The sequence below is a fragment of the Synchiropus splendidus genome, chromosome 6 (assembly GCF_027744825.2).
Source record: "Synchiropus splendidus isolate RoL2022-P1 chromosome 6, RoL_Sspl_1.0, whole genome shotgun sequence".
NCBI classification, from domain to species: Eukaryota; Metazoa; Chordata; class Actinopteri; order Syngnathiformes; family Callionymidae; genus Synchiropus; species Synchiropus splendidus.
Genome location: NC_071339.1, coordinates 17,938,266 through 17,957,553, shown reverse-complemented (window position 1 = coordinate 17,957,553; position 19,288 = coordinate 17,938,266). Strand labels below are relative to the sequence as shown.

The window sequence follows — 19,288 nt, the reverse complement described above, 5'->3', positions numbered from 1 at the left end:
TTCTGACCAATGACAGCTGGGATAGGCTCCAACACTCCCCGCAACCCTGACCAGGCCTAAGCGCTGGTTAGCTGAAGATGTGTATGGATGTACTACCAAATTAGCTCCGGCAGAGGGCGTTGTCTCAGCGGAGTGAAGGTGGTCCGCAGCCGAAGAAGAAGCGCGACAGTTGGACCGCACGACAACTTCTCTGGCAAACATAGCGGCGGACCAGAGTCCAATTTGAAAGCGGCATTTTAAGAGAATGAGATGACTCGAGGTGAATTTCAGGCTTTTATTACGATCCCTTGGTCGACTCGATCCCTCCCGCTCTTTGTTTTTGTTAGCCCTTAGCAACTTCAGCTAACTGTCAGTCACAGTTTAATCACCTCTTTTCATCACTTTGTTGAGTCAAACGTTAACTTATGTGGTTAATGCGACCTGTCTTGTCTTGTTTTTTTTCCCTCAGCTCGGAACTAATAGCAGTTCCAAACGACCTGTCGCGACACTCCACATGGCAGCGCCTACGTTACCACAGCCAGGTCTCCTTCTGGTGAGTCCCTACGGTTCACTGATGGTGGTAACGTCATGTTTAGACCTAGACTGTTTTCAAAGTCGACTAGTCTGCGACTACTTAAACGATTACACCACTAGTCAGCATATGATGTGTACGGGTTTACGAACATGCAGACAAGTCTGATTAGATAGTAAATAAATTCAAAGAGAATGTAAAGAATTATACAATGTTTCAAACAGTTTTCTAGTGTGAAATGTTATTTTGAATCTTCATATATTAATTTTAGTTGCGCAAACATTGCTGCGAAAGGTCATTTTGGCAAATGTTGCTTCGCACTTCTTTGATGTGTCCATTGTGAATTGATCTTATGCCTTGAGTTTAGGGTTGCGATGGTCCTGAGCTTAAGCCACTTTTCCTATTACTGTGAATCGTGGTTAGGTGCGTGCAGAGAACGCATTTTTTTTCCAATGTCTTTGCATCATAGCAGTTACACTTTCTATGGAGGTGCACCCACTCACATAGCACAGATGATTTATTGAACAATTTCCACATGTAACTTGCAGAAAATAACTTTAAGGTTTTAATAATAAAGAGTCACTTCCTCGCTGATTTGAACTCAGACTGGGAATTGAAAGGAATGGCTTGAAACAACAAGGACATAAGAGCAAGTTCCCCAAGACGTACGTGGATACATCAGTGCTACTGAAACCATCGCTTTATCCAGGTCATCGCAAATTTTTCCCTAACCCTAACCCTTCCTTGGAGCGTGGAAGTGTGGACATCTTTACCTTCAGCTCCATCACTCCAGTTCCTGCATGTCTATCATATAAGAGCGTCCACTTTATTCCTCCATAATTTCTTTCATAAAGAATAGCTAGTCTAATCTAATTTCCTGCTGTCCTATGTGAGGAGGCTGTGAGTGCCACTAACAAAAGATATTGTTTACCCTTTGGTTGCCAAAGCTGCAAAATTGTAACGGTCAACAATGCAGTGTCATAATATTCAATTTAAATGAGTGAATTTACTTCCATCCTCCTTCCTTTGGATCATGCTGAAGATTCTTATATTATGCAGTTTGCCTTTATCTCTCACAGTTTTCAGGCTACAGCCTTTTGAAATACTAAAATACTCAAAGTGAAATATATGGAAAATTCTGGTAAGTGTTAAGTTCACCTGTGGGCTGAATTGTCATCATGTGAGCAACCTGTGAGATAAAATTACCGTTACAAATTGCAAATACCGTTATAAATAGAAATACCTTCTCTGCCACCTTTGACCTCTGTGTCTCCTTCAGGTCACTCTCAAAGCAGACGCAGCCAACAAGCCGCTGGTCCAGAGATGTCAGGAGCTAGTGAAGATCATCGAAGACTATCCAGCAAAGGTGACTGAACACTTTCATCTGCTCATCATCTGCTTATATCATAGTGTCTGGATGAGTTCATTGCAGAAACAGATGTCGTGTTAATGACATTTGTTTTCTGCGTATTCTAATTCAAATGCTGCAGTTTCAAGGGAGGTTGATGGTCATTGAGTCATTCTTCACTCAGAATCTGTTAGTGTTTAGTGATTATCTAACGTCTGTGATTCTGTGAAAATATTTTGTTGATATGTCGACGTTTCCCTGTGAGAAGGCAGTCCTCACATTTACTTGTTTGTTACAAAGGTATTCCTCCATACAAACACAACAGTGTGTTTCATGTGCATCTTCATATGTGTGTTTGTGTTTAGGAGCTGCACAGCATCTACTCCTGGCTGGTTGAAAGTGTGTTTGGAAGTCTGGATGGACTTCTCGGAGGCTGGAACCTGCGACTCCTTCACTCCCGTTGCAGCGAGTACAATGTGGTTCTGGACTTCCTCAAGCCTAGGTACTGGCCTGGTTCTGACCCTTGACTCTCAGGCCGCGATGAGAGATGGCCATTGTTCATAAACCACTCCTCGGCCTCTGTGATGGTGTAGTTATTTGAATGTAGGCAGTGTCACATTAGTGTCTGCGGCTGTCTGAGTTAGTGAAGAGGAAAGGTGCAGCAGAAATCGAACGTGAACCCTCAATTCTTATAAGGTTGATAGGCAGTGACGATAGTTTTGTGTAAATGTGACTGAGTGAAAATGAAAACAACCATTTCAAATCTTAGTATTAAATGTAGTAAAAATCTTTGCTGATAACAAAGGTGGTGAGGTTGGGCTGTTCTTTGTCTGAAGGGAGGTAATGTGAAGACTGTTGAAGACTGACTGTGCTTGTGTGATAGTAAGGCACAGGTGAAGTGGCTTTTGTGTCACCACACCCTAAGGTTCAGAGACTTCTCCACACTAACACCAAAGCCAGTGACAGTATACAGGTACATGTGATGGTGTTGCTGTCCTCAGTGGTGCCATGATGAAGCTGGTCTACAAGCTGCAAGCAGAAGAATACAAGTTCCAGATCCCAGTAGACTATCTGCCTGTGAGTTTGCCCCCTCTCTGTTCCCTCAACCTGTGCGCCTGACACTGTTAGTTTTCCTCCAGGGTCCGGTGAAGGCCTGCATCCAGCAGGGTGTGCTGCCTGACTGCCCACTCTTCCACAACAAGCTGCAGTTCCCCATGTCGGGTCAGCTGACGCCCAACCTGGCGCTCAGTATCCTTTCCACTGTTTCCCTTTCTGAGGACGAGCGTCGAAGAGCCTCCTAGTGGACAGAGATGCAACCTATACATACATGTCTTCCTAAATTCTCCTCAGATCCTTTTGAGTTCTTCATGTTCCACTTGGCTTCCTGCCTCATCACACCTAAGGTAAATGAGTTGAACAGAGATCGGTCAACTAATGGCAGTGGAAAGGTTCTGGAGAATATATGGGTTTAGTAAAAGTCATGTGATGGACAGAAGATGCTATAGAAGTCAGATTTGAGTTGTCACACCTCTCTGTGTCCAGAACTCTCTTCAGAAGCAGCAGGGCAGCTCCACTGACAGCGCCTACTTTGTCCTGGTGGAATCCTACCTGAAGTATTTCCTCCCCAGTGAGGGAAATGTTCCTCCTTCTCCATATTCGGACTCCAGAGGTTCCGTCACGGCTCCCTCGCCAAGGTACCCCGAGGTCTTCCTCACATTGTTCTGACTCCTGTCACACTTGCATTGTTGATCTTCTCAGGACTTCTGGTGTTTCCTTTGCGGGGTACGGCGTCCACAGTCCCAGTCTGCTGAAGCAGCACATCTTCCATCAACCGTTGGTCAACGCTGACCCTGTAGCCCAGGAGATCTGGAGGACAGAGACCTTGCTGCAGGTGAGACTTCATTTGGACTGAAGTAGAGAAGAGAATGAGTGTTGCCAGAGTGATGTTCTCGAGACCTGCTTCCATGAAAATATCGATGGATTTTGATTCTATTTCAGTGTTTGTTTGTCATTTTTTAAGGTCAGCAGAAAGTGTTAGTTCAAGGAGAGGTCGTAGTCTGTCACACGTGCTCACATCTGTTTGTTCTTCAGATGTTTGTGGAGGTCTGGCTTCACCACTATTCGCTGGACGTCTACCAGAAGTTACAGTCACCTCAGGTCAAGGTAAGACTGTAGACTTACCAGTCCAGCACCCTCATCTCCTCCCCTGCTGCACCGCACCTTGGCATGGCTGCCTGCCCACCGGCTGACCAGGCAGACTGACTGGTGCTGCTCGCACGAGGTTCTCCTGAGCGTCGACCGCAGTCTTTGTGTTTCTCAACACAGCTCAGATCTTTTCATATGGTTCTGAAGGGAAACAGACACAGATCTTTACCTGTCCAGTCCCATCCGTCGAACTGTTGACTCAGTCCTCTGGGTTCTCACACCTGAGCCGGTGGACTGAGATTGGACCTGCTCTGGATCCGAATGTTGCATGCTGGTCTGTATGTCTGCATGTTGACCATTTCCTGTTTCTGCTTCATGAGGCTGCAGCGCCGACCCCTGACCCCCCAATGCCCACCCTGCCCTCCCCCATCACCTGATCTCCACTGGCCGATGCCATACTTCATGTGAATGGACCATCAGACGGTTCTGATTTGAAGAACAATGAGGTTCATGAGAGGTTGAGGTCGTAGTTGAGCGTCACTGTGACAGATGGTTCGACGATCAAACCCTCTGATGGCCCCTCCGTAGTGGCCACACATTCTTCTGCACGTGTGATGCCCATGATTGTAACCTTTGTGTGTGAGATTGTTACCGTCGTCAGATCACTGCGTTGCTGTGTCGCTCAAACTTGTGTTTTGTGTTCCTCTTCTGATCTCCACTCTGCCTCCTCTTCTCATGTGTTCCCTCTTCCCCCTTGTCTCCCTCCCCTCTCTTCCCCCCCTGGTGGTCATGGGTGATCAGCTGGCGCTGCTGCAGTACCGCCTCAGTATGTCCAGCGTGCCGTGCCAAGCCCTCGGCCCACCAGGCTCTGGGACCCTCCACACCTACCAAGTACTTTTACCTTTTCACTCACCCCCGGCCCTCTGGGGCCTCCTGGAGGTAAAACTCAGCGTTACAAACACCAACCAGGAAGCTTCTGCCACAGCGACCCTCCAGGAAAACCAGGACTGAACAGTCAACCTGCTGCTGGGTTTATGCCTAGACACCCCCCACCCCCAAGTACTCAGAAGGACCGAAGTGATGCTGAAAGGTTTTTTAAAACTAAAAGTAGGTTCGAGTCAGAAAAAAACTGATGAAGAGGAGATGACGAGTTTCCTCATTCAGACACCAGCTTGCTTCGACTTGAGGGACTCTGAAAGGCTCGTCCTGTGCACCTTAATATTGGCTTTCTAGGCCTCTCACTGACTCTTGTTTTGGGGCCTCTGAAAGAATATCTAACACTTGGATTCAAGTCTGTTACTTAGCTTCTTAATGGTGTGCAGGTCCTGACTTTTCTGTAAGGTCACTCGGCTGCTCACCTTCACTCAGCAGAAATCTAGACATTGAACTTAGTTTGAAATCACCAGGGGGAAGAAAAAGCTTCCATGGTCTCGACACTTACGAACCAAACCCTCAGATGAAAATGCGGAACTGATTGTGGGTAAAGAATGAAGGACATCTGAGTCTTGGCGGAGTGCAGCAGTGTCGATGCCGAACAGGTTCCCATGAGTGCGTCTCTGTGAAGAAGCTTCCTGGACTAAGAATGAGCAGCAATTAAGCTTCTGGAATCTCCCAGCAGAGTTAACTGGTTTGGTTCATGTTGGCTACTGCTGGTCTGTTTAACCGCATGTGCTTGATGTTCCCCTCCTTTGCTGCTGGGCACCGAGGTCCTGGTGGCTTGTGTTTATGATGTGATGAATCAGTCGTTTGACTCTTGGACTTGTTCAACCTAAATCTTTGGAGATAATCAGAATAAAGTGGAACCTCTTAGCTGAAGCCCTGGGTTTGAGGACATCACTTCTAGGACCGCTGAGACACAGATGAGTTCCTGAAGGTTGTTCATATGGTTGTGGATCTCCAATTGTCCCCTCTGGGTGGTCAGGACTCCTCTCTCCACAGGTGCCCCAAAACCATCTAATGTAGGTACCACACTTTTTGAAGGAGAGACCTGATCCTGCTGGGCGGACTTGTGGATCAGGGTGGGACCTCGGTGGTCTGGGTGGCTCTGGTCATTTGTGTGTGCGGCTGCTGTTTTGGGAACGCGCTCTGATGGGCTGCTTGCGTGCGGAGGTCAGTCGTGGGCAGTGCTTACCACTCACCTGTCATTGCAGGAGCCGTTCAGCCCGTCGGAGGAGCATGTGCTGGTGGTCCGTCTGCTGGTCAAACATCTGCACGCCTTCTCCAACAGCCTGAAGCCTGAGCAGCTATCCCCTTCCCCCCACTCTCATGCCCACGCCAGCCCACTGGAGGAGTTCAAGAGGTGAGAGCGACGCATTCTCTGCCAGGAAGGGTCACTGTGACTGGTGATGTGCGTCTTCTGCAGGGTGGTGGTCCAACGATTTGTCCAGCAGAAACTCTACCTGTTCCTCCAGCACTGCTTTGGTCACTGGCCGTTGGACGCCTCCTTTAGAGCGGTGAGAGTGTAATCACCACACACACACAGGTTTGTCGCACCATCTCTGTGGGGACTTATCCCTAACCATCCAAAACACATGGCTAACCTTAACCAGGACTATGAGCCAAACCTACACCCAATTATAATGACCCAGTTATTTTGATCCTCAAACTGAGGCATAACCTGGTGGGGTTCAGCCAAAGTCATACAGTCCTCATAAGGACAGTGTTTTGTCAAGAACTGGTCGCCACAAAGTCAGACACAAACTGACTCTGTTGGTGTTCAGGTCTTGGAGACGTGGCTGAGCTTCATCCAGCCATGGAGATACACAGCCACGAAGAGCAGCACTGACGCAGAACCCAACAGAACCGTCACAGATAAATGGTGAGTGGGCCAGAACTCTTTGAGAAGGACTGTTGCTGTCGATGTTTGCATACCTGCGTTACCTGTGTTCACATTCCAGGGAGTCCTTCGTCCATGAGAACCTGCTGATGTACACCAAGCTGTTCCAGGGCTTTCTGAACCGGGCCGCCCGGACCGACCTAGTCAACGGCAAAAATGCCTTGATGGTCTTCAGAGTGGCCAAAGTCTTCTCTCAGCCCAACCTGGCTGACATGATCCAGAAAGGTCAGGATACAAACTTTGGCACTCTCCTCTGGAGACACTCAGACATGGAATGCTCCAAGCAGGCTTTTAGCTAGAGGGCGTCCGGTGGTAATCTCACGGTAAGTCGCGACACTCGCAGCATGGAAGCTTGCTGCTATTGATGGTCTGATGCTGATGACAGGAGGAAACCGCAGATAAGTTCCAAACTTTCAACAATCGTTCACAAAACTAACTCATTGCTTTCTAATCGGAGGAATATTTGGGAGTATTGGACGCCCTGTTTCAAAATTCTAGCTAAAAGCCTGGCTCCAGGAGTGAAACTTGGTCGACCCTCGGGTCTTAGATGTCTTAACGCTCCAGTGGTCTGGTTTCAGGAGAGCAGATGTTCCTAGAGCCTGAAACGGTCCTTCACCACCGCCAGCCACGTGGCTACCTGACGCCTGGCCAGGGAGGCAGCTTTCTGTCGTCACGGCAACGTGTGGTGACCGACACGGTTTTCCGGGTGAAGAGCCAGGTGTACGCCCTGGAGGGTCAGGACTGCCAGTACTCCCAGATGTTCGGAACCGAGACTCGAGCAGCGGTGAGCCGAAGTGAATTGAAGTTCTTCTGGTCGTGAGAGTTGAACTTTTGATTTACCTTTCTCCCACTCAGGTGGTCCGGTTGATCCAGACTCTGGCTCATGCCCGGCAAACGGCCAAGAAGATCTCAGACCATTCCAACGAGTCAGCTGCCAACACGTCCCTGCTGTCCTGGCTGGGACTGGGCCCAGCGGACCCCAACAGCACCTTCTGTCCAAGCGAGCCGGAGGAGAGCAGCGAGTGTCTGAAGAAGACCCACGAGCTGCTGGACCGGGCCTTGAAAAACCTTTGTCTGGTCTTCAAGGTGACTGAGGCTCAGCTGGCTCAGCTCACCGCCTGTGCTGAGTCCAGCCATGACGACGAGAACCACAAGCAGCTGCCGGACTGTGTCAGCGGGGAGGACGGGCTGGTCCTCACAGACCTGGGCCGCTCTCAGGTGGGTTCTGTCTGTGCCAATGGCCCATGGAACCAGAACCAGACTGACTTGCTACATGTGTGCACAGATCATCAACGGGCTGCGCAGGTTCAATATCAGGTATCGGGGTGACCCGGAGCTGCAGCCCATCAGGAGCTATGAGAGTGCAGTGCTGGTGCGTCTGCTTTACCGGATCTCCTGTCTGCTCAACCAGAAGGTCAGTGAGGTCATCACCTCCACTTTGAACCTTGTAGCTCAGTAATGGTCATTGACGTTCATTCGGACAGAACTTTGGCTTGATGTTTTGGTAAACCCCCAGAAGGTTGCTTGTTCAAGTCCCACTTATGTCCTATTGGAATTACAGAAGACCTGCCGTGGTCTGGAAGGTTAATCTTTTCTTCTGGTCTCAGTCACATGATCTCTGACCTCACCTTCTTGGCTCCACAGTTCGGCGATCACATGACAACGCTCTGCTCACGCTCTGACTTCCTTGGCCGACTCTCCCGCCATTATTTGACAGACTCCGCATCTGGCCGCCGACTGAAGCTCAGCCCAGCCACGCGTCAGAAGTCCGACTGGTGTCGGCGGCCGCGAGTCAGTCTGCGAGTGCTGGGCAGCTACCGGACACTGCTGCTGCTGCTGCTCTTCTACCTGATTGCCGCTGTTATGTCACTGGGCCTCGCCTCCAGCACGCTGCTTGCCCTGTCCGCCGGGCTACTATACGGAGTCGTGATGACCCTGCTGGACGACAAACTGAAGACGCTCTGATGAACATGTGGAGAGACCAAATACTTTCATTCTCCGTGTACAGTTTTGTTTGTGCTTGTGCAGCGCTTGACTTTAACAATAAAGATCTCCAAACCATTTTCTGTGTTGGACCTCATTGGACTGCAGACGGACAGGGGTCACGTGTCTCAGAATGCTTCTCCTAAACTGTCCTGACATGTTTGCGTGTCCAGAGTCACATTCTCAGTTTCACTTGAGGATGTCTCCAAACCGTCAGTCTTTGTCTGATCGGCACAGGCTCCCATACCCGTCTCAAATTAAATACACACAATAACTTTCCATCCCAGATCCTTGCTATCCCTGGTGGTTTTAGGTAGTTTGGGAAGAACTGAGCCGCCCGCTGGTCTCCTCCTCACTGACTGCCACAGTATTTTAAACTCCTACAAACACGACAAGCTGTTGTCACGCAGGCCGGATAAATCTGCGAGGAATGCGGCAATGTGAAACGTCCATGTCAAATACTGCCAGAGTCGTAAATAAATGATAAATAACGTAAACGGACTGTTGTTTTTTCTCTCTTCAACTACCAGTCCCATGAATCACTGCGAGGGGTCGACGTCATCCACGCGCGGTGGTTACGTCACATCTAGTCGCCGGGAGAAGTTTGAAGTCAAACGTGAAAACTTATTTTCTTCCACGTTCTTTGAGGAGACGCGGCACTCAGAACTCGGAGCTGCTGCGGCACAACCTCGAGGTGAGTCCCGGAAACACTGGAGCCTTTTCTCAGCAGGTGGGTCGACATGTGGTGGGCGACAGACGGCCACTGGTGAACACGCTGCGGGTCTCGCCGGACCAACTTGTGTTCCGGCCGTCCTGACTCGGGTGTGAAAGTAGGGTCACCGATATTGGTCCGTCACTTTCGTCGTCACATCGGGCCACAGTGGAGCTGATGTAGACGCCGGGTAGACGTGCTGAAACAGATGTGCAGACGTTGTTGGGTCTCTCATATTGACATGTCAGTGCGGACTGAACGTGCAGTGGCCGCTTACCCCCCGGTGCTGGGTATGTCCCAGGTTCTCCGCCCAGCTGGAAGACCTCCTTGAGAACCAGACGTGATCACCTTAGACAGTGGCACCAATCTAGTCCAGTTCTCCTGACGAGAACAACTTGCCTGGTCCATGGGGCAGACCAGTGGGAGAAGACTGCTCCCCAGAACCTGAACCTGTTCTTCCAGGCCTGTCGAAGGTCTTAGGCAGTTGACCACATCCTCTCTAACTGACGAGGTCCTGGATCTCCTCAGCAGACTGTGGACTGACAGATCAGTGTGTAAACAAAACCCACATTCACATTTCTCCCACCGTCCTTGAATGTAGCAGTGATGGAGGCAGCATGGGCGGCTGCCGTTTCGGCGGCGTTGGCGGCGACTGTGACTGACGTAGCCTGGGCCGACATGGCCAAACTGATGGACGAGTGGGAAGCGGCCCGGCGGGGAAGTACCGACCAGCTGGTGTCGGTACTGAACAGGTGAGTAGGGAGCTGTGGCCAGGGGTTGGACCTCTCTGAGTCTCATGTGGTTCTGCAGGATCTCCGTTCTTGTGGAACAGGAGACTCACGAGTACCGCAAGACAGACACAGATCCATTTGATGACCGACATCCAGGTGAGTCCAGAACCCGGGAATCTGAGCAGACCGAGTCCGGCATTTGACGTGACCCATTGTTTGTGGACTTCAGGTCGGGTTGACCCAAACTGCATGTTGGGAAAGATTCTCAAATTCCTCTTGAAGAACGACGACTTCACCAACACTGTAAGACTCTGACCGTGACCCAGCCCTCTTAGAACTTAGTCTGAAAGTTCTCCTGCTTCTCTTCCAGCTGCTTGACAATTACATCATGACCAGTCGGGAGCAGACCCTCAATAGTGCCGCCTGCAGGCTACTGCTTAACATCACACCGGGTCTAGAGACGGCAGCCGTGTTCCAAGACAAAGTGAGTCCTGTATCAGTGTGTTACTGGGGTTTTTCTGACTATAAGCAATGTTTATATGTGTGTGTGTCAGGAGGGCCTGGTGGATCTGCTTTTCTCCTGGGCTCTGGAGCAAGAACCTCCTCTCTCAAGTTATGCCATCGGCCTTCTGGCCAAAGCAATGAACAACCCTGATGTGGAGAGTGGCTTTCAGGAGAAGAACACTCAGCTGGTGAGGCACATTCACACTCAGTAACGCGGCTTCAAATCTCAAACCACTAAATGTCTCATGAATGTTGCTGCGACTTGCTGAGCCAGTGAACGCGCAGATAGATTTCAGATCCAGGTCTGTCTGTCTCTGAGCCATGGCGTGTGTTCAGGTGCCGCTGGTGTTTACCCGACTGAAGGAGCTGCAATCTCTAATGATCAAGGGTCACGAGCAGAGTTCAGAGATCAGTGCGCCCTCCAAACCTCTGAATGGGTCGATGCAGGAGAATGGAGGTAGGAATGATGCTGAGAACTCAGAGGGAGGTGAGGCGGAAGTGAGAAAGGGTGACCAGTGGGAGGCGACGGCGAGCAGCAACGACTCTCATCAGGTGACCAGTACACCCTGGTCCGAAATGAGCGCCATGGTGGTCGGTTCTGACTACTGCCTGTTCCCTCTGAGCCCGACTGTGGAGCAGAGACTCATCCTGCAGTACCTTGCTCCATTGGCTGACCACCAAGAGGTAAACATGAGGATGAGGATGATGAAGATGATGAGGATGGTGATTTCTTTTCCTCTTCCTCTATAGCTGCTCTCAGTCTTCGTCCAGCTTGATGCACGGCCGGTCTTGATGAACTACTTGGACTTGAATAAGACCAGGAACGTCCAGCTGACCTATGACTCCCTGCTGGTATAGTCCTCTCTGGTGACATCACGTCCTGTCGTGACCCAAACAAGTCAGCTGACTAATATGGCCTCTCAGTTCCTGGCCACCATGTTGCAGCAGAAGAAGTTTGCCGCTGAGTTCATCGCTCACGGAGGAGTCCAGAAGCTGCTGCAGATCCCCCGGAGGTCCATGGCAGCAACCGGCGTCTCCTTCACCCTCTACTTCCTGGCCTACAACCATGACGCCATGGAGAGGGTGAGCACTCAGTCGGGCACTTTGCGGAGCCTTCTCTTGAACAGAGTTGTGTGTCTTGTGTAGGTGTGCATGCTTCCGGGTCAAGTGCTGTCAGACATGGTGTCTTACGGTCTTTGTCTGCTGGAGTCATCTCACTCATCGGGTGTCTGTCACGCCACCTTGTTCTTCTCCGTGGTCTTTTCCTTCAGAGCTGCACTGCAGCTGTTTGACCAGCAGGACGGACTCAGACGTCTGGTCAACCTGGTCAGTACGCGGGCACACACACACACACACACACACACACATATATACACTGATGTCGTCTCTTTGCAGATCAGCACGTTGGACATCATGAACATGGAGAGTGAAGCTTCAACATTAAATGATGACCAGATTTTCTCCTGCAGACAAACAGCTAGACACACCTGCCTCGCACTGCTCAGGTGAGACATGCGTCATCTACTCCTCCTCCATCTTCGTCTTCTCCTCTACACCCTTGTTCCTGGTCTCTTCCTCGAGATCATATTTGCTGTGTGTTTTCTTAAAGAGTCTTAAATAAATCGACTTCTATGTGAGCACCGTAGTCAAGTGGTGATTTCTCACCAGTCTGACTGGCTCTCTTGTCATCATGACTGAAACAGTTAGAACCTTCTGGCTGCTGTTGGCTGTCTCTTGATCTCGATGGTCTCACAGAGGTGAAGCCAGTGCTTGTGCACAGGAACTACGCTGACCTCTGGTTCTAATCGTGAGAGGACCTTGGTATGATCCTGGGCAGCCTTGACTCTTATGGTATTTTTCTCTCAGGTACTTTGAGGCTCACCTGGCTCTAGAGGTGGATCACGTCAAGAGCCTGAACGGAGGCTCCATCGCCACCCAGAACATCCACAAGGTAATGCAAGTATGATCATTAGAGAGAAACCAACTAGCTGTAATATTATACCGCCTGCCTTTACCAACTGCACAAAAGCAGACAGGTGGTCTTCATGAAACTAGTGGTGTTCTAACAGCCTGGGTTTGATCTGGATCCTGTGCCGGGCCACAGGCCGTCTCTTTCCCCCGTGAGCAGCTGCAGGAGATGATGGAGTTCCTGGTCTCGAGTCCTCGATTGCTGTGGGAGCCTGTGAGGCGGTTCTGCTCCTTTGGCTGCTTCCCAGTACTGATACAGTTGTTGGAGTCCTGCTGCCATTGGAGGAGCTACAGTGGGAGGTACACACATGTTTGTATTTCAATCCTTGTGGGGACATTGTGAGGTTTCTCATTGCCATAATGCTTTCCCCAGCCTCTCACTTTAAACCTAACCATCCAAAACACATGACTGACCTTAACTAGGAACCAAACTGAAACCCAATTATAATGACAGTTATTTTGAAGCCTTCATCCTCTATTTGAGGTTTAACCCTGTGGGCTTCAGCCAAATGTCCCCACAAAGTCATACGGTCCTCACAAGGATAGGGTTTTGTCAATAATTGGTCCCCACAAAGTAGTATAAACAAGCCCACACACGCACACTGCAGAGACACCATGCACGGTTCTGGTCCGAGGCTGCTCATCTCCTCCCCAGGTCTGACCTGCTCCGCTACATCCTGGACGTGGTGTCCATCCTGACTGTGGTCCCAAAGGTCCAGCTGCTTCTGGCGGACACGGTGGAGATCCTGGACGAGAACCGATCTCCCATATCCACTGTTGGTCAGTGAGGGTTTGGCAGGGTTCTACTGGTGACGGGTCCTGGGCTGCTCACGTGTGTCTGTGCTGCAGGTATGAGCATCATCCTGGGCATCGCGGAGGGCATGGTCTCTGTCAATGATGCGGACATCCAAAAGTCTGCACTACAGGTCAGCAGAATGTTCTTGCTGATTTTGCGGCCTGATTCAGTCGTGAGTCTCGACCAACTCACACTCTGGTTCTGTTTCCTCTCAGGTCATCATCAACTGTGTTTGGGCACCAGACCCGGAACTGGGCCACAGTGGCGGTCTTGGAACCCCACTCAGGGCGTCATTGCTGCCTCAGCATGGTTCTGCCAACACCGACCCTGTTCTGAACCGCATGTGCTCAGTGGTCCAGAACAACAACGGCATCAAGGTGAGGACGTCGTATATGTTCTCGAGGGTCTGTCAGATACCTGACCCTGTCACTGTTCACCCCTCAGGTTCTTCTGTCCCTGCTGACTGTCAAGAGTCCCATCACGGATGCGGATCAGATCCGGACTCTCGCCTGCAAGGCTCTGGTGGGTCTGTGTCGCAGTCACCCGGTCCGGCAGATCATCGGCAAGCTGCCGCTCTTCTCCAGTGGACTGATCCAGCAGGTGAGTCCTGGTTTTCCATCGGTGACCTGGACTGGTTTGGCTGGTTTGGCTCTCCCTCTGTCCAGTTGATGAAGGAGCCGGTGCTGCAGGACAAACGCAGTGAGCACGTGCGCTTCTGCCGCTACGCTGGCGAGCTGATCCAGCTGATCTCGGGGAAGCGCCTACTGACGGGTGCTGACGTCTCGCTGGCTCGCCTGCAGAGGGCTGATGTGGTCGCCCGCTCCCGGATCACTTTCCCGCAGAAGGAGCTGCTGCTTTTGATCCGAAACCACCTCCTGGCCAATGGGCTTCCGGACACAGCGAACACGCTGGTGCGGGAGGCTAACCTGACACCCTGTCACCCCTCCCCCTGCCACACCCCTTCATCCTCTCAGGCACCCCGCTTCTGCCGACTGGGCAGTGGGAACACCGCTCGTGCCTCGGGTCACCAAATGGCAACACCGGTGTCGGCCCACTCCCACACACCACACTCTGCTGCACCCCCTGTTGGTCGCATCCTCTTCTCCAAAGAGCGACCACACACCAGCAGTGGCAGGAAACCACGACCCCTCAGACAGAAGTCAGATCATGGTGCCTTCAACCAGGTCAGTGTGCAACACCTCGCAGGGATGACCTTCTGTGGAAATGACCTCTTTGTGTCCTCAGACTCCAGCCATGAAAAAGCAGCTAGAGCGCCACCTACCGTTGCCGCCCACCCTGGACGGCATCATCACGGAGTACCTGAGGGAGCAACATGCTCACTGTTCCAACCCCGTCACCACTTGTCCCCCCTTCTCCCTCTTCACCCCTCACCGGTGTCCTGTGCCCCGGCTCCGGCGACAGGCCTCGGCCAACTTCACCGCCCGCCTGGGCAGCCGCCTGCTGCACCCCAAGTACAGCGGCCTGGAGCGCGCCAATCTGGACCGCCACCTGATCTTCAGCAGGTAGAGTGCACGCTCTGACTCCTGACTCACCATCCCACCTCCTAACCTGCTCTGCCGTAGGTTTCGTCCTCTCAGTGTCTTCCACAAAGACGACAGCGGCAGCTTCACCTGCTGCTCCTTCTCTGCCGACCAGCGCCACCTGCTGCTGGGGAACACCTTTGGGCACCTCAAGTTCTTCAACATGTTCTCAGGGGAGGAGGAGGCCGACTACACCTGCCACTCGTCCTCTCTCACCCACATCCAGCCCTCCAGGGTGAGTTTCATCTGAAGATGTGTCGTCTTGGCACGGTCTGGTTCGATCACTTCTGCACACTCCACTGGCTGCTGGTGTTGTTTGTGGTCCAGATGTATGTCTGTTAACTCGATCAGATGAGGCTCTTGTGTACCCATAATGTCTCGCTGCATTCACACACTAAACATGAGTGTGAAGATGTCAGTGGAACAGCTTGTTCTTCAATGTTGTGCCCTGTCAGGACGGGAATCTGCTCCTGACGTCAGCGCTGTGGAGTCGTCCTCTGTCGTCACTCTGGAGCCTGGACGGAACCTTTACGCTCAAGTAGAGTCTTAATTTGAAAGGTGTTTGATGTTCTCCGGCTTCCTACCTGACTGTAGGACTTTGTCTGCCCCAGGAGCTCCTTCACTGACGACCACCACGTGGAGTTCAGCAAGCTGTGTCAGGACCGCATCGTAGGCAGCAAGGACCAGACCGCACACGTACGTCACATGAGGCCGACTCGTCCCATGACGCTGACTTGTCATTTGCGCGCTCACTGAATTCTGCCTTCAGATCTACGACCTCCACACAGGTCAGAAGACACACACGTTGTTGGACAGTGCCTTGTCTAACTTTTACAAGAGAAACTGTGCCACCTTCAGTCCCACCGATGAACTGGTGCTGAGTGACGGCGTGTTGTGGGATGTGCGCGCGTCACGTGCAGTGCACAAGTTTGACAAGTTCAACGATGATATCAGCGGGGTGTTTCACCCCAACGGCCTGGAGGTCATCATCAACACGGAGATTGTATCCTCACTAGACACTAGCTAGAACATTGGTGTAACTAAGGTAGCATGTGCTGACCAAGCTGTTAGTTTCCTGATCGAGCTTCAGTGGGACCTCAGAACGTTCCACCTGCTCCACACGGTGTCGGCGCTGGACCGGTGTCGGGTGGTCTTCAACAGCAACGGCACCGTTATATACGGAGGCACGAGCACCACTGGCATACACAGCATTTCACAGTCGATTCGTGTGACAACACCTATTTCTTCCACTGCAGCGGTCCTTAACCTGGATGATGAGGATGACGTCATGGAGAAGCCCAACAAAAGCCCGTTTGAATCGTCCTTCAGAACCTTGAATGCCAGTGACTACAAGCCTATTGGTACACATTACTTCCTGTCTACTGACTTCAGAGGTAGCGTGTTGCAACAATATGTTTGTGCTCCTCAGCGACTCTGGATGTGAAGAGACACATTTTCGACCTGTGCGCTGACAGCCGTGACTGCTATCTGGCTCTCATAGAGGTTTGGCATCTTCTATGTTCACAAGCACTGTCGGAGGCTGGTGAATAAGTTATGATGAAAAAAATGTGTGTGTGCGCATGCTTGTCTTCCAGGACCTGGACTCGGTTGGTCTGGACGCCGGCTGTCGGCTGTACGAGGTGGGACGACACAAGCTGGCAGAGGAAGCTCGCGACGATGACGACGAGGTGCAGCTGCCCACGCGTTTGTGTCCTGCACATTTCCTACTATATCTGACGTTTCAACACGCTTCCTCTCTCAGGAGGACGACGAGGATGAGGATGATGATGCCGACGACCAAGACTCTTCAGACTCTGATGACGACATAGACACAGACATCATCGACGAACTGGTCGACGAAATCGCCAGTGGTCCGATCAGCACTGAGTCCACGCCTACCCACTCTGAGGTGTGATGTCTGCCCTCACAAGCTTACTTCTCCTTTACTTTACCTTCACCTCCTTCACTGTACTGCCCTCAGGTGGAGGCTCTATTTGGGAATGGCAGTGATGACAGTGACAACGACGAAGGCAACCGCGATGGAGACGCCTCAAGATTGAATCGACTGGCTGGGATCCTGGACTGTGAGTTCTCATTGTTGACATGGGTTCCAGTTCTGATTTTTACAGCTGTGTGATTTTTTTTTATTTGTACAGCTGGATCTTCGGATGACGACAACTGATCTTGCCGACCTGGACTGCAGCTGTTTATGATGCTCAAGTCCAGTGTTCTTATGGTCTCAGGGTTTCACTCTCACAAATCTTGAAGGTCTAAATAAATACATTTTATTCTCCATTGTGTGTGAGTGAGTGAGGGAAGTCTGGATATCAGTCCGTCAACAAGTGTTGTGTTGCTGTTATTTTGTAATGTTTGCATTTTTAAGGACATTTCTGAGCCATCAATGAATGTTGCAGTGTTTTCATCAAGCTGTGTCTTTTTAGTGAAACTCGTTTATTTAAAAAATGACATTAAAGAAGTTAATCAGGGCGTGTCCGCGTCGTTTGCTCACTTTGGCGAATTTCCTACAATTCCACGGGCCCTGAACGTCGCACTTGACCGGAAGCTCAGCGCTCGTTTCCGCCACAACAACAGTGTGTCTTCGAGGGGACTTTGTGACGTGATTTTCTCTTTAAAGACTTAGTATGGTGAGTTTCTGACGTCATTCTCAGTTATGTATTTCATTCTGCGACTGCTGGCATGACGCCTCCGTGACTTGCCGCTCACTGAAACGACGGTTCAGCAGGCTGCTACTCAACTAGCAGCTTGAGCTAGCCGGGCGTTGTCATGGAGAGTCCCGTCTGACAACTAATGCTTGCTTTCTTGCTGTGAAGGCTGAAGTGGAGGAGACTTTGGAGAGACTTCAGAGTCAGAAGGGCGTTCAGGGTGTCATCATCGTCAACTCTGAAGGTAAATCTGCGGGATGCCCCTTATTATTCCATCTACGGGCTGGATGCGGGCCAGTTGCAGGGACTGGACGGGTCCACCATCAACCGCACTCACAACTACTGTGAACTTAGTGGGACTGTGTTGCGTTAGCACTGTTGCAGGCGCGGGTCCACGTTTCATGTTGGCAGATACACTGTGAAGTCAAGAGCGTTAAGCACTGAATCAACTTTCTCTTTGGTTGAAAACCCCCTGTCATCCACTCTGACTGCAGGTGGAAGTGTAAGTTCTGTGAGAGACCTACCGTAGCTGGTCCCCCTAACCCAAAGTGAAGCTGGGTTGTCCCGTCTACCTGTGCTCACATGTCCCTGTGTGTTTCTGCCAGGTGTGCCCATCAAGTCCACCATGGACAACGCCACCACAGTCAAGTACTCAGGCCTGATCCACCAGCTGGTCCTGAAGGCGCGCAGCACTGTCCGAGAGCTGGATTCCCAGAACGACCTGACCTTCTTAAGGGTCCGCTCCAAGAAGAACGAGATCATGATCGCACCAGGTGAGACAGAAGAACCTCTGCTGTCCACTGGCTTGCTGAGGAGTTGAAGGTTGCTGGTAACTGGTTCTACAGTTTTGGGCCAAGGTCTTGGCCCTTGTCCCCTCAGGGCTCCAGGGAAGACTGTAAACAATTCAGATGTTAGTCATTTCCTCTTCTTCTCCTCCTCCAGACAAAGACTATTTCATGATCGTCATCCAGAATCCTTTCGACTGAAGCTGCTCCTGCGTGAATCCAGAAGGTTCCGCTCATCCTCCTCCTCCTCCTCCTCTTCTTCATTCCTCCTGGTTTGTTATTTATTGTTGACCGCAAGCTTCATGTTTGTGTGACATTAAAGTGCTTTTGCGATCCAACTAGATGCACTTTGTGACCTTTTGTCCAGACGATGGCGCTGTCAGGGCTCAGCCATTGGCTGAACGTTCTGAATAAAAAAGTGGTTTTATCTCCACAAATTGGTGGATTTGATTTCTGCTGAGTAACTGCAGCCATCAACCCTCTCAGTGGCCTACTGAGTGTGTGGTCACGGTTCAGCTTCACCTCAGTTTACAGAGGTGCTCGTCCTTACTCCATCACATCAGCAGAAGTTTGCGACGACTTGAGGAGACAAGAATGATCTGATGAGGGGATTTGGCAACAGCCGTGTGGGTCTTCAGTCATATTCTGGCAGCAGAGCTAGGACTTTGACCTGAGGGTAGCAGTTCCTCTCAAAGGCCTGGATAAGGGGCACTTCATTTTCATCCACCTGAGCGTCCTCGCTCAGCTTTTGGGTCGTGCAGCTGC

The 19,288-nt window shown here is 51.0% G+C and overlaps 3 protein-coding genes across 6 annotated transcripts; all 3 read left to right on the top strand.

Moving 5' to 3' along the window:
- The first annotated feature begins 134 nt into the window (after window positions 1-134).
- Window positions 135-8,910, top strand: smpd4 (sphingomyelin phosphodiesterase 4). 2 transcript variants are annotated; one of them, XM_053869110.1, is made up of 19 exons: window positions 135-259; window positions 449-532; window positions 1,791-1,877; window positions 2,225-2,361; window positions 2,861-2,936; window positions 2,999-3,107; window positions 3,210-3,262; window positions 3,402-3,553; window positions 3,618-3,750; window positions 3,951-4,022; window positions 4,806-4,943; window positions 6,155-6,303; window positions 6,367-6,457; window positions 6,725-6,822; window positions 6,902-7,065; window positions 7,419-7,624; window positions 7,696-8,058; window positions 8,126-8,254; window positions 8,485-8,910. In XM_053869110.1, exons 2-19 carry the CDS (start codon window positions 494-496, stop codon window positions 8,803-8,805), a joined length of 2,517 nt encoding a protein of 838 aa, XP_053725085.1. In that variant the 5' UTR covers window positions 135-259; window positions 449-493; the 3' UTR covers window positions 8,806-8,910. The 2 variants fall into 2 exon arrangements, with proteins under 2 accessions (XP_053725085.1, XP_053725086.1); XM_053869111.1 differs by lacking the exon at window positions 4,806-4,943.
- Window positions 8,911-9,385: 475 nt separating this feature from the next.
- LOC128760381 (DDB1- and CUL4-associated factor 1-like) lies at window positions 9,386-17,551 on the top strand. Of its 3 annotated transcripts, none has more exons than XM_053867773.1 (30): window positions 9,386-9,517; window positions 10,137-10,287; window positions 10,346-10,422; window positions 10,496-10,569; window positions 10,637-10,750; window positions 10,821-10,958; window positions 11,107-11,454; window positions 11,521-11,622; window positions 11,695-11,853; window positions 11,917-12,096; window positions 12,166-12,275; window positions 12,637-12,721; window positions 12,875-13,038; window positions 13,394-13,518; window positions 13,588-13,664; window positions 13,750-13,911; window positions 13,979-14,134; window positions 14,200-14,718; window positions 14,780-15,057; window positions 15,118-15,310; window positions 15,531-15,613; window positions 15,687-15,771; window positions 15,845-16,078; window positions 16,166-16,259; window positions 16,332-16,436; window positions 16,505-16,578; window positions 16,671-16,763; window positions 16,838-16,984; window positions 17,057-17,159; window positions 17,232-17,551. In XM_053867773.1, exons 2-30 carry the CDS (start codon window positions 10,142-10,144, stop codon window positions 17,255-17,257), a joined length of 4,251 nt encoding a protein of 1,416 aa, XP_053723748.1. In that variant the 5' UTR covers window positions 9,386-9,517; window positions 10,137-10,141; the 3' UTR covers window positions 17,258-17,551. The 3 variants fall into 3 exon arrangements, 2 of the variants coding, with proteins under 2 accessions (XP_053723748.1, XP_053723750.1); XM_053867775.1 differs by having other exon boundaries at window positions 9,403-9,517; window positions 10,140-10,287; XR_008414830.1 differs by lacking the exons at window positions 16,332-16,436; window positions 16,505-16,578; window positions 16,671-16,763; ... (1 more) ...; window positions 17,057-17,159; window positions 17,232-17,551 and having other exon boundaries at window positions 15,845-15,863; window positions 15,934-16,078.
- A 75-nt stretch (window positions 17,552-17,626) lies between these two features.
- Window positions 17,627-18,883, top strand: LOC128760742 (dynein light chain roadblock-type 1-like). The gene is made up of 4 exons (XM_053868382.1): window positions 17,627-17,720; window positions 17,907-17,982; window positions 18,344-18,511; window positions 18,681-18,883. The coding sequence occupies exons 1-4, from the start codon at window positions 17,718-17,720 to the stop codon at window positions 18,722-18,724; spliced, it is 291 nt and encodes a 96-aa protein (XP_053724357.1). The 5' UTR covers window positions 17,627-17,717; the 3' UTR covers window positions 18,725-18,883.
- Window positions 18,884-19,288: the final 405 nt, after the last annotated feature.

Bases quoted from the DNA above. Each gene is read 5' to 3' on its own strand.
- smpd4 (XM_053869110.1), top strand. From the start codon at position 494: ATGGCAGCGCCTACGTTACCACAGCCAGGTCTCCTTCTG. The intron at 2,937-2,998 runs GTGAGTTTGCCC...GTTTTCCTCCAG, and splicing joins TCCCAGTAGACTATCTGCCT to GGTCCGGTGAAGGCCTGCAT. The intron at 3,263-3,401 runs GTAAATGAGTTG...CTCTGTGTCCAG, and splicing joins CCTGCCTCATCACACCTAAG to AACTCTCTTCAGAAGCAGCA.
- LOC128760381 (XM_053867773.1), top strand. From the start codon at position 10,142: ATGGAGGCAGCATGGGCGGCTGCCGTTTCGGCGGCGTTGGCGGCGACT. The intron at 10,288-10,345 runs GTGAGTAGGGAG...GTGGTTCTGCAG, and splicing joins CTGGTGTCGGTACTGAACAG to GATCTCCGTTCTTGTGGAAC. The intron at 12,722-12,874 runs GTAATGCAAGTA...GCCGGGCCACAG, and splicing joins CCACCCAGAACATCCACAAG to GCCGTCTCTTTCCCCCGTGA.
- LOC128760742 (XM_053868382.1), top strand. The intron at 17,983-18,343 runs GTAAATCTGCGG...TGTTTCTGCCAG, and splicing joins CATCATCGTCAACTCTGAAG to GTGTGCCCATCAAGTCCACC. The intron at 18,512-18,680 runs GTGAGACAGAAG...CTCCTCCTCCAG, and splicing joins CGAGATCATGATCGCACCAG to ACAAAGACTATTTCATGATC.